This window comes from Chelmon rostratus, chromosome 20, assembly GCF_017976325.1.
Source record: "Chelmon rostratus isolate fCheRos1 chromosome 20, fCheRos1.pri, whole genome shotgun sequence".
Lineage (NCBI taxonomy): Eukaryota > Metazoa > Chordata > Actinopteri > Chaetodontiformes > Chaetodontidae > Chelmon > Chelmon rostratus.
Genome location: NC_055677.1, coordinates 15,663,908 through 15,676,156, shown reverse-complemented (window position 1 = coordinate 15,676,156; position 12,249 = coordinate 15,663,908). Strand labels below are relative to the sequence as shown.

Below are 12,249 nucleotides of genomic sequence, written 5' to 3'. Positions count from 1 at the left end.
CCAAAGTATGTAAATGCACTCTCACACACACGTCAACATGCTGGCATTTGTAGCCCTGGCTTTCATCAACGGCTGCCTGCGAAGTGTCTAATTGGAAGAGAACAGGTTGTTTTGCGGCTCACTCTCTACTCCTCTCCACTCCTCAATCCCATCCAACCATCTTAATTAGCATAGGCTATTTATTTTATAGCCTGCAAATTGGCAGCCTCGCTCCACTGGCTGAAGTCTGGCAAGTGACGGGAAGAGCAAGATGGCGCGAGCGAAAGAGATAGAGAGGAGGGATAAGTCGGGGGAGTGAGGAATATGTGAGCTGAAGGGAGCAGATTAGCGAGATGGTTGCACTTGTGTATGTCTCTGTGGAGGCGAGGCGGCGAATAAAAAAAGCCGGGCCTCGACTTAACCAAAATCAGTTCTGTCAGCCCCAAAAAGTTGAGTAAACTAAGATGAGGTGGGGCCACTCTCCACCAAAGCCCCGCTGCCTTTGTAGAATGCTGAAGGCTGTGTTTATCCTGTCATCCGACAGCATCTCGCTTAAAATCCTCAAGTGTTTCTGGGAAGATCCATCCTCTTAAGTATACGTACATGCGCGCAAGCACGCCATATGTTTTCTCTTAGCAGCTCTGCAGTTTGCTTAGAGCCACATCAATGCTGGCCGAGGGCCCGTTGAAGTGGGCGAGGAGGCGGATTCAGTGCCACTGGTAGCCCCCCCCCCCCCCCCCCACTCATGCACACGCGAGCTCATCTCCGCGGTTACTCAGCAGAATGATTAAGCTCTGATGGAGGGCTATCATGCGCGTCTTCGCGCTAAAAAGCCCTGTTTATGGGGTTTTACTCTGAGCACACACCTGTGAAAACACTTTTGAGGTGTGTGTGTTTGTGTGTGTGTGGGTGAGGCCTGACAGGGGGCATGTTCTGCTTTCATGGACAGCACGCCCTGATGGCATAGGTCACATCTGGCGCAGAGACGTACTGTCATCACACACACGGCCCTCATGGAAACCCAAGACAACAAGTCTCTTTACGGGGAGCCAGAGGTAGACTGTGGCCCTGCCCCCGTCCCACCAACGCTGTGCCGTTGGATGGGGGAGAAGCGACGTCACAGGCACAGTCAATGCGCTACATAGCGTGTCAGCAGTGCAGTGCCTCAGGGCGTGTGTGTGTGTAAGGTTAAATGTAAACCTGCCTTACCATCTGTTTCAATGACTGACACTCCACAGGCTTCACGTTAATGTTTGATTTAGTGAAAGAGTTAATTCTCCACCGACAATTAAACCCCCAGTCAGTGTGCCACAGGACAGACTGAAGGGTAGGGGAGATGTGACGGGGGGGTGGAGGCTTGCGAACTGGGCTAATGATTAGCCAGAGAGCGGCGTGGAACATAAACAGTCCTGATTTACTTAGCAGTCCAAGAACAACACCTTCAGCCCCTACGGCTCCGGCCACTAATAACCAAGACTAAGGAGAGATGAACTGATGGAAAAAAAAAGAGAGAATGTGAAAAGGGAGAGAGAGAGATTTAGAAATGAAAATAGCAAGAGGCTGACACATTTAACGCCTTCCTTGGCACAATGTTGTTCTTGTGATTAACGTTGAGCCTCTGGTCTGCTTTCAGCACTTAGAGCAACAGCTTTATAGAGACATAGAGGACAAGTCATCAGGGAGACTGACAGTTGAAAGGCACCCCGCTCCCTTAATGCTGAAACCATATTTATTTAATATTCATTATAGATCGCTAACACTTGCAAAGTTGAAATCAGATCTCCATTAAATATCGTCCTGTTAAACAAACTCTAATCACTCAGTGAGCGAGTCGGACTGACGTTTGTTTACTCCCCCGTTCAGAGGAGAGGGGCTCAATGTAAACCAGAGTTAAAGGAATCCATTACAGCTGGCAGTAAATGTTTGAGCGCCTGGTTGGAGGTTGCCGGTAAAATGTTGTGCGTTCAAGGTTGCTTCTCCTTCTCTCTCTTAACTTCCTGTCGTAAATTCAGCTGTTTGTCCGACAGGAGTGGTTGGGCTACCGGCTGTGCTGTTTTATTCTGAGATCAAATCAAACAATCAAAGTGTGTGCCTCTCGTCAGCCTTACCTGCGTCGAATCTTACATGTTTGCCAGTCCCTTTCTGCCTCATATTTTGATCTCGTTTCCCATCAAGCCGACAAATCTGCCAGGAAATACACCAACGACTGCGGCAACAGAGCAGGGCAGAGACAGAGCGTGAGCAAGAGGCAGAGTTAACATTTGGCTGACAGCGGGGTATATCTGCCTCCTGGAGCTCCCTGTCGACACAGATGCATTCACACGCGCTCGTACGTACGGACGCTACCACAGAGAAGCGTGGCCGCTCTCGCTGAATGCCTCTCACACAGGCGTCGGCACAAAGCATCCCGGGTGTAGCGAGGGGAGCTGGGGACGGGAGGCCTCCCGCGTGTAGGCACTAGATAAAAGAGATCTGTTGGATGGTTATCTGGCCGGTGGGACCTACCAGAGTGCTCTGTCTTCCGCTCTATTTTGTTGTGATGTGGTCGCTCTGTCTGTTCCTTGAGGGGCTATAAACGTGGCCAGTCCCACAAAAGCTGACAATAGGGGAGTGAACTGTAAACTGGGAATACATCCTGTTACATTTTATCCCACATTTCTCAAATCAATCATTAAATAGAATGTAAAATAAAAGACTGGGCTTAATGCTGGTGAAATATTATGGGAACTTTGCATCAGCCCAGGCAGCCCAGGCTTCTGACAGGTTTTCAGAGTGAACCGTCCCCGCTGACCAAATCTGCTCTGGTCAACTGCTGGGCTGAGATGAGGGTCACGGTGGAGGCTGGTGAAATGAATGGAGAGTGGAGTTTTAAGTCAGTATTCACAAGATATTCAACACGCCGAAGTGAATGCACTTTGTGTATACTGCAGCTGTCCAGAGCACTCAGAGACCACGGGCGCCTTTTTTAAAGAAATGGCTGGCATCTATACTTTCCCCCCCAAAATTGTCTGAAATTTCTCCCAAATACGGCGAAGCAAAGTGCAGAACCGCAGCATCCAGCTACCCTCTCATCCCGGGGAAAGCTCCCTCTCTCGACAAAATCTGCCCATTTTCTGGGAGTAAATACAAGGGGAAGCTGTGAAATTAATGGCGCCCACTGTTCTCGAAAGCCACACTTTCGCTGCTGCACTAAATGTCAGCTCTCTTTAGAGTCAAAACGCCGCTCGCCGCGGCTTTCAGCTTGGAAAATCAACCTGGCTCTCCCTCCCTTCACTCACTCCGCTGGTGGACAGGCTGAAGTGGGCCTGATGGTCTTGAATTAGGGGCCCAGCAAGACGGTTAACAGTGGAAAAAGCAGTTTGCCACATTCATTTAAGCTACAATGACTGTAGCACAGAGGCTCTACCTCCCGATAACTCCCTGCAATTTTGGTTTCGATCAGCCCCATCTGTGCCCATCACGCCGGCTGTCAGACTAGCATGAAAATGACATTATCCTGTGCACATTTCTGCCACTAATGGCTCCAAATAATTACCCTGGATGACAGTCGTCCTCTTTTTTTCCTGCTGTTGCATGTGTGTGTGTGTTTGTGTGGAGCCGGGCTTGGAAAAAATCTGGCCCAACGTCCCAAGCATAGTTAAACATATCCTATCGCTTTCTGTCACTTCCCCGCAGCTGCTAGCATCATTTTCTCTTTTTCTTTTTTTTTTATCACGCCACTCATTCTTAAATCATAATCTTTTGCTCATGATGCCCTGAGAAGTGGCTAACACGGGGAATGTGTTAATGCTCCTCATCAGCTGAAAGGCAGCTCTCCAGGGAGCTGTGAATAAATATTTTGACTTTCCCTTCTGTAAAATTGTGTGTTGAAGCGTGCGTGTGCGTTGACGTTGCCGTCGCCTTCCATCACTGACGCTGTAATTTTGCCCGAGCACCTCTCATATGCTTCACAGACGTGTCCTGATGAGTGTGTGTGTGTGTGTGTGTGTGTGTGAGAGAGAGAGAGAGAGAGAGAGTGGCAGAGAGACAGACAGGTTTTTGCAGAGTAAATCAAGCTGTTTATTCATCATGTCTCGATTCTGGTGATTGAGCCCTTTGACTAATGATTACATTCACAGTCCAGATGTTCCAGGAGTTACAGATTTAACACACACACACAGAGACTCACTCACAGTGATGAAGCAGTACGATGCTTGTGACCAGAGGGAAGTGAAAAACGGCACAAAACCACATAGAGGAGAGCTGAGAGACCCAGATGTAGCCTCTGGTGAATAGAACTGTCAAGGTGGTCGCCCATGGGCCATAAACTGTCCTCCACTCAATAGACCAGCTGGGAGGCAGAGCGTCTCAATACAACACAACACAAAGACACCCACAACAGATCACTTAACCAACAGTCACTCAAAAGACTCACCCCCGGCCCTTCCTTTGTTCCCATCCCGTTTCCTCCTGTCGTCCTTCCTGCAGGTCCCGAATGCTCCAGGAACTTCACCTCCAACAGCGGCGTCATAAAGTCACCCGGCTTCCCGGAGAAATACCCCAACAACCTGGACTGCACGTTCATGATCTTCGCCCCCAAGATGTCCGAGATCATCCTGGAGTTCGAGAGTTTCGAGCTGGAGCCGGACCCGACGCCCCCCGCTGGCGTCTTCTGCCGCTACGACAGGCTGGAGATCTGGGACGGCTTCCCCGGAGGTGAGCGAGCAGCAAGACTTCACTGTGACTTCGCTGTGATTTAAAGATGAGGAAGATGGGAAACAATCTTCCTGATATTGAAGAGAAGTTGAATTCATGAGCAACAAAATGCTCCCTTTCATAATTTCATACACTAGTAGGTTCATCGTCACTTTTTTTTTTGGTATTGCTATGGTGTCCTTTCTCATTTCTCAAACAGAAAATAGGGAAATGTGCATAATCGTGCTGCTTAGAAATCATAGTTATCCCCTGGTGGAAAAGGGATAAGGTGGGTTTCAGCATCACTTCTCACTGCTTTTTTTCACAGGAAATGAACATCTTTACACATTATGATGGCATTATCCAAGCCAGCGGGCTAACTGCCTTAACCAGACTTGGCAAGGGTCCAGGACTTGTCATAATGCTCCATCATCTCTCAATGTCAAACACTTCCTGATTACAAGGCCCTTCCTTTTTCTGTCACAGGCTGCATTGTGCCAGAGGATTTGTTAGTGTCTGTGCATTTGGAAATTAGAGCTCTAATCTAGGATGTTATATTTAAGCTGTGGCGTCTCTGCCCTGACGCATAGAAAACACGTTTCGATCTTGCAGGAAATGACCCTGAAAGGAATTTCCTTTGGAAGTTTCCTCGTCTTTCCCACCAGAGAGGAATTTAAAAGCTGAGCCAACGTCTCCTGGTCCCGGTCGGTTGAGCAAAGGCCGCAGCACTTGCGTACATTCAGACACACAAGGAAACATTGCCGTAAAATAGCATCTAAAAACATCAGCAGGTGAGAGACGGAGCGAGAGAGGGGGAGCAGTGTTCAAAGCGTTGCTTCCATGGTCCGAGATGTGGCTTTGAACTCAGCGAGCGAAATCACCTCTTGAAGTTTTCAGTTTTTCTCCTGGCTATTCCAACACGGGGTGCAGACAAGATGAAAGCGCCTCTCGCCCATCAGTGGCTGAAAATTGAAAGAATTTGATCCAGTAGCATTCAACCTGGTGCACATCAGTAATCTCGGCTCTGGCGTTCCGAGTGATAAGGTTGAAGTGTAAATCGCGGCGCCTTTTCAAGTGAGTTTGCTAAAAGTTCAATATTCTCTGCGCTCGCAGCTCTGTCGACTTGAGCTGTGCGGAGCTGACCTTTGATTTTACAGAGTACTTCCACAGCTCATTTGTATGTTGAGGTGGGACATGTTTCATTTTCAAGATTTGTGTTAATTAAGATCTGCAAAGGCTTGGAGGGCTGAGAACATGTCACATTATTATCACCTTTTAATACATGTTTTTTAAAAAAAAAAAGATACCTCGGGCGTGTGGAACAGAAAAGTTTCCTGTGCTACTTCTGACTTATTAAAATTCAGAGATTTCTCGGTTCTTTCTGCTGGAAGTACGGCACAAAAGAAGCAGAATAAGATACACCTGAATCCTTTTTGTCCGACATTGAGCGTATTCAGGCCAGAAATTGGACACTACCGCTTCGGACTGACGTGGCGTCCAACCCTTCAAGTGTTGCTGTATGTGACAGACAGCCTTGTGTAAAAATAAGCCGTGGGAGGAAAATTGTGTGTTGACTTTTGCCGAGCGGTTCCCGTGGTGCCTGCTGGATCGATAGTGCATTAGCACAGAAGGCTGGGGGTATGCAGAGGTGGGCCATGTCTGGGCAAATGCAGGCCTCTGTGACTCACCGGGGGAATCACGCCTCCCCGTCTTCCCACCTCTCAAAGCGCACCCGTGGAAGAAGAACCTCCACTCCGTCGTCCCTCGTCCCTGAGGAATGTCGAGGCAGGCAGGACACACACTTCATAGAGAGGCTCTTTAAAATTTCATAGCGCTGGGGAGTCATGCAGATAATCTGGGAGATGGCTTTTTTTTTTTTTTTTTGCTCAGCCCGAGCCTGAGCGGGTTTAAAAGCACACATAGATTCTCACGCACATCCACCAGACACCTGGGTGACGAAGATTAATTTGAGCCATCACACCCCTGCCCTGTAAGTCCCTGCGGTCTGGCCTTTGCCTTTCATGCAGGAGCTGGGCTGGAAGGGGCATGTTTTGGATGACAGGAGGCCGCAGGGAGGCAGGACTGTCACTCGCCGCTGATCGCTGCATTACTAATCACAGATAAGCTGCAGGTCCCTGCACACCGTCATGAACACACACTCACAAAGGTGCATGGATCATAGCGCGCATCAGAGACACAGAGCAAGGTCATTGAGCTCTCTCGCTCTCCCGCTCCCTCGTTACCCCATCACTCTTTCCCCATGTTTCTCCGTCTCCCCCCGACGTTCCTCCTCCCTCCGCCTCCCACATCCTCCTGCTTCCACCCTGCTCAGCGGAACATGTCGCTCTCATGCTTTTACTGCGCCGTCGTTTAATGCTCCCCTATTGTCTCTGCCCCGTCTTTGCGTGTTTGGTCTCCTTCACAAAACTTGCTCGGCCATGGCTGTGTCCACCTCAAGTATGCAAAAAAAAAGGGGGAAGACGGGAAGTCTGAGGAATTTACAGCCAGCAAATAGACAGAGACCGTGACCTGCCCACACCACAGGTCCCTCTTCCACTTCGCCGTTTTTGTGTCCGACCGGCCAGCAGATGTGGAATGTTGGGAGCCTTTTCTCTTTTCACTAGGCCGGGTAAAAAAAATGCAGCCATACCTCACTGACACACTAGTTTTCACACCTCCATCGGGGTGGGGGGGGGGGGTTGGTTGTTAAACCCATGTGTGACATCGCTGTGGCAAACAAATATTGAGTTAACCCAAGTCTAACCCAAGTGACGATGTTTGTGGTTTTCTCTCCTGTTGCTTTGTGTCTCCAGTCGGTCCGTACATCGGGAGGTACTGTGGGCAGAACACCCCAGGCAGGATCATCTCCTACACGGGCATCCTGGCACTGACAATCAACACCGACAGCGCCATCGCTAAGGAAGGCTTCTCTGCCAACTTCACCGTCATCGAAAGGACCGTTCCAGAGGGTGAGCTGGCATAAAAACACTGAAAATCAGACAGGTGGGGATGGTAGCCAAAGAACATGGGCAAAAAAACTGTATACTGAGGTAGAAATTAAAATGAAATCACATTCCAGACGAAAAAAATGTGGATTAAATGAGCCTGAATAGAAGCTGGGTAGTTGCAAGAATTAGAGGGCAATAAATTAACCCCCAGAGGAATATTACTAAAAGTAAGAAGCAGATGTTCGCTGCAACTGAAGCCACACGTGGTCCTATTATCACAAATTCCCACACGTTTAAAAGAGCTTAAGAGTTAATAAATAAACACCTCCTGCTTCTTCATTTGGTGAATGTGTTACAGGGTACAAGTCCGCCCCCCGTGGTTTACAAGACTTTTACACACTGCGAGCCCAGACAGGCTCCAAAAGGCAGCTTCCCCGACAGTACCCGCCCTGAACACACACTCACACACACCCCTGGACCTTTTACACGCAGCGCCGTCGTCACAGGGCTCGACCCCGCGACCCCTTTTTGCAAAACGCTCCGGCTAAACATTTCATTAAGGAAGACGAGTGCTGGTAGGAGTCATAAATCTGTCCGGAGGCTAGACCACCCCAAACACACACAGTCAGTCTTTGAACAGTAACAGAGAAGAATGGCATTCAGCAAACCTCCAGAAAGGATTTTCTCTAGCCAAAGTTACACACACACACACAGGCACACTACAACGACCCCTCCCTCACAGTAACTGGCACATGATGACTGGTGATGTCATTTCTCCATAGTCTCTCACTTTAATCACATATCTCAGATCAGATTGCACAAATCAACTTTTCACAGTCACCATTACGAGGCACGGTGAAATATCTGACTTGTGATCAGTAAATACTTCAATTTACATGACTTGCTGGGCCTTACATCACCGACAGAAACAAATCCAAGATAGAAAAAGAATCTCCAAACTTTGTCTGCGCTCCTCCAGACTTGTACCACTTGAATCATTCATAATCCCCTTATGTATAATACACGGTGGATTTTCTCGCTCCTGCAAGGGGAAGGGTACACTCCAGCTGAAAGCTGCTGATGAGATGTGATAAGGGGATGAAAGGAGGCCTTGTCTTTTGTTCTTACCCCGTTTCTCTCGCTCTCATTCTCTCCAATCACTCTTCTCACCCCTTCATCCTCACCCTATCTTCTCAGCTATCGGCCTCGCTTTGGTCAGTAACCCACACGATCAGATACCATCCTTAGTGGCAGACAATCACCTCTTTGTGTTTGTGTTAACCGTGATACAGTAACCTCGATGGTGTCGGCCCGAGTGCAGAAGTTTGACAAGAACGGGCAGTCTTCTCGACGATGAGAGCGGAGAGGTGCGAGACGGTTTCCTCGGCCTCACACCGAGACGCCGACACGCGCCCGCGCCCGAGCACACACATATGCGACCGCGCGTCGACGCTGTAAAGCACGAGCACACACGCTGACCCAGTGACTGAGGTGTGTTAGCAACGTGGCAGATGGGGAGACCATCTGTGTTAGCTCTTAGGCAGCAGCCACATAGCAGTTCCACACTGCTCCTCGTCCTGTGCCCTCTGAGTGTGTGTGTGTGTGTGTTAATGTACACACAGGCACATGACTGCATTTTTTGGGCGATGGACCATATGTTTATGGCAGTGGCCGAGGGAAAGGCTTGTGACCGAGGGGTTAACAGTTTGAAACAGCGTCAAGGTGCTTTATGGCCAAATTCAGCCTCAGACAAAGACAAGAAGAAGAATGAGGGTCCACATGAATATGTGAAAGTGTGCCTTCACATACCTCTGTGTTGTTGTGGTGACGTTATACGACTCCTACCCAGATCAAGAGGTCATATCGTTCGTTCTAACCGTCGCTCCGTGCACAGCGGTGTCAGCTTGTCTGACCTCCAGGGGCCGGAGAGGCCGACCCCAATCTCACCCAGCTGAGGGTTCAGCCCAGGCCGCCTCGCAACGGCTGCCCCATGTCAACATAAACAAGGGAAGTCGCCTCCTACCATTGGTAGCTGGGCCAGTGAGCATGATATACGGCCCCAAACTACAGATGCTAAACACACCTAAACTCCCCCAGGAGACCACGTTGGGAAAAAAGTAGCCAGTGTGTGCAGAAAAGATAAACTGCCCACAGGGATGAGGGAAACAGATCCAGTCAGTGGAAGAAATAACTAGTGCTAAAGTCACTTTAACGCCTAATACTGCCGTAAACTTATCCCACACTGAATGTTTTATGAAGACATTTTAATGTGGAAGACGTCCGTCCTGCTTCCATTAAAAGCTAAAGAGAGAGAAACAGAAAAGGATTTACTGAGGCGTCGCTGATGTGCAGCGCTGAGTGCCTGTCGTGTGGCGTCCTCGTCCCCAGAGACGAGCTCTGATTCTGGGGGACACTGAAAGCACATGCTGGGTACATTCTAGTGCTTTCTGTGCTTTGACGTCAACCGGACATCCTTTGCTCTCCTCTTTATTCTTTTCTCCCTCTTCCTCCCCCCTCAGACTTCGACTGCAGCGACCCTTTGGGAATGGAATCGGGAGAGATAACGTCCGACCAAATCATGGCTTCATCCCAGTACAACCCCAGCTGGTCCCCGGAGCGCTCCAGACTCAACTATTATGAAAACGCATGGACGCCGGCAGAGGACTCAAACAAAGAGTGGATACAGGTACCACATTGCTTCTCACGTCATAGAGAGGAAATGATTGATTGCATTGACTCAGACATCACAGATGATTGTTTTAAAGGTAGTGTGAGTGACTTGGGAAAGCTAGAGAATAGCTGAAAAGTGAACCACGGCAGCGTGGAGAAATTCGCCAACTGCCTGCGGTATGTTCTTGGAGGTGAGTCACAGTCTGAGGGTGTATGCAGTATCAGAAATGACTGCTGCCTGCTTGAACACAGTAGGAGCGCGCTGTGTTTGTCCTTCAGTCTGTGGAGGTGCGGTGTCTCCATAACGCTTTGACGAGACCCCACAATTTCGATGATGAATGTCAGCCGCCCCGAGGGACCTCCGGGTGGTTGAGTCCACGCCTCGCAAAAATTGCCTTTGTCCACTCTCTCTGTCACTGTCTGCCTATCTGTCTGTGTCTGTGCTCTCCCTCTGTCTTCCTGTCCTACCTGATAACTTTCCCTTTCCTTGATAACTGTGGCTGCCTCCGGGGATGCTGGGATTTAGTCCAGGCATCCTGCCCAGCCTCACACTCGCACACACTCACAGACACACACACTCACACACACACACACACACACACCCAAACACACAAGCGAGGCTCTGTCATATTTTTCTGTCTGTCAGCTTATCTGCACAAAGCGATCATCACCCACCGGGGGAACTTTATGTGGAAAGATTAAGGATTTAGTTCTTCCATCCCCAGATGGGGATAAGTCACATATCCCAAGTCCACTCACAGCACACACACACACCCCCCAAGTGACACAACTGCAGCAGCACCACCTAGATGCATTTGGAGCATGTTTGATTTATTAACTGAAAACCTCCGGGCCTTGTAAATGCCCAGACTGTTTTTCTTTTTCTCCTGTTTTTCTACAGTCTTTGCTTCATTGCTGAAAAGTTTGGCCCCTTTATATTCCTCGGGGGATGAATTATAGAGCTGACCCAAAGCCAAATATTTGCTTGGGGAGGGCCATAAGCAAGCTTTTCCTTTATTATTGCAATGAAAATATTGTCCTAAGGGCCTCCGTTGCTCCTTCAGACTAATTTAATCACTGTTTGAGCATGTATGCGTTCAGGTTTGGGTGCATTCTCCCATGCATGTGTGTCCATGTGTGCATTCTTGGCTTTGTGAGTGAGTAGGAGGGTCTGGCGGGGTCCATATTGTCCTGCAGAGGGACTCAGCATGTGTCTGAGTGGATTAGGAAGAAACATGGCCTTCCTTACTGTTTCCTCTAGCAGTCGGACAGTCTGTCGCATGAAAGGAAAGTCTATTGTTCATAGTCAGATATGAGTGTTAAGGGTAATATTACTGGAGGCTGCTACCTTTGCCTTTTTGTCAGCGGAAATTACAAGTGATCACAATGATTTGTTGCCACTCAAGACTAACCCTGCTATGGTATTGATCATATTGAGGATTTGATTTGGCAGTAAAAGCTGGATTTTAAAGGGATGTGCTGTAATGGGCATGCTGATTTCCCAATACTAATCAGATCAAAACACTGAATGGGGCTCTTCTAATTTCTCATTTCAAACGCGGCGAAGGAGCCAAGTCTGTGGTTGCCACATAATTTATGTTTTCTAAGAAGTGCGATGCACTTGTGCTGAGCACTCTGAGCAGAAGCCCAATTATCACAAGTGGTATTAAAAGAGTAGAATTCTTCATTCCTCTTTCATTAAGCCTGTCCGTGGTGCTGCAACAAGCTCAGGCCCCCTCGCGGCACGTTCAAATCATCTCAGTGCGCCGTCACATGCATAGTAATCAATTCATTATTTATTTCAATATGATTCCCTGACTGCAGTTTGAGGCCGACAGATTTATTATTCATGACAGGCGGCCTTTTGATTCCTGGGCATTTTCCTTCGCTCTGCTTTCCTTCTTTTTTTGCCGAACATAATCCAGATTTGTCGTCCATTTTAATGCTGCCTCATTCTAATGCATGGAGAGAAGGAGGG

At 48.7% G+C, this 12,249-nt stretch overlaps 1 protein-coding gene across 3 annotated transcripts in view; it reads left to right on the top strand.

The window, feature by feature from the left end:
- Positions 1-12,249, top strand: part of nrp1a (neuropilin 1a) — a 57,391-nt gene that overhangs the window by 22,889 nt on the left and 22,253 nt on the right. For all 3 annotated transcript variants that reach the window (XM_041961315.1, XM_041961314.1, XM_041961316.1), the window contains 3 exons: positions 4,447-4,674; positions 7,467-7,622; positions 10,121-10,287. In XM_041961315.1, the coding sequence (XP_041817249.1) occupies positions 4,447-4,674; positions 7,467-7,622; positions 10,121-10,287 (551 nt within the window). The remainder of the gene's footprint in view (positions 1-4,446; positions 4,675-7,466; positions 7,623-10,120; positions 10,288-12,249) is intronic.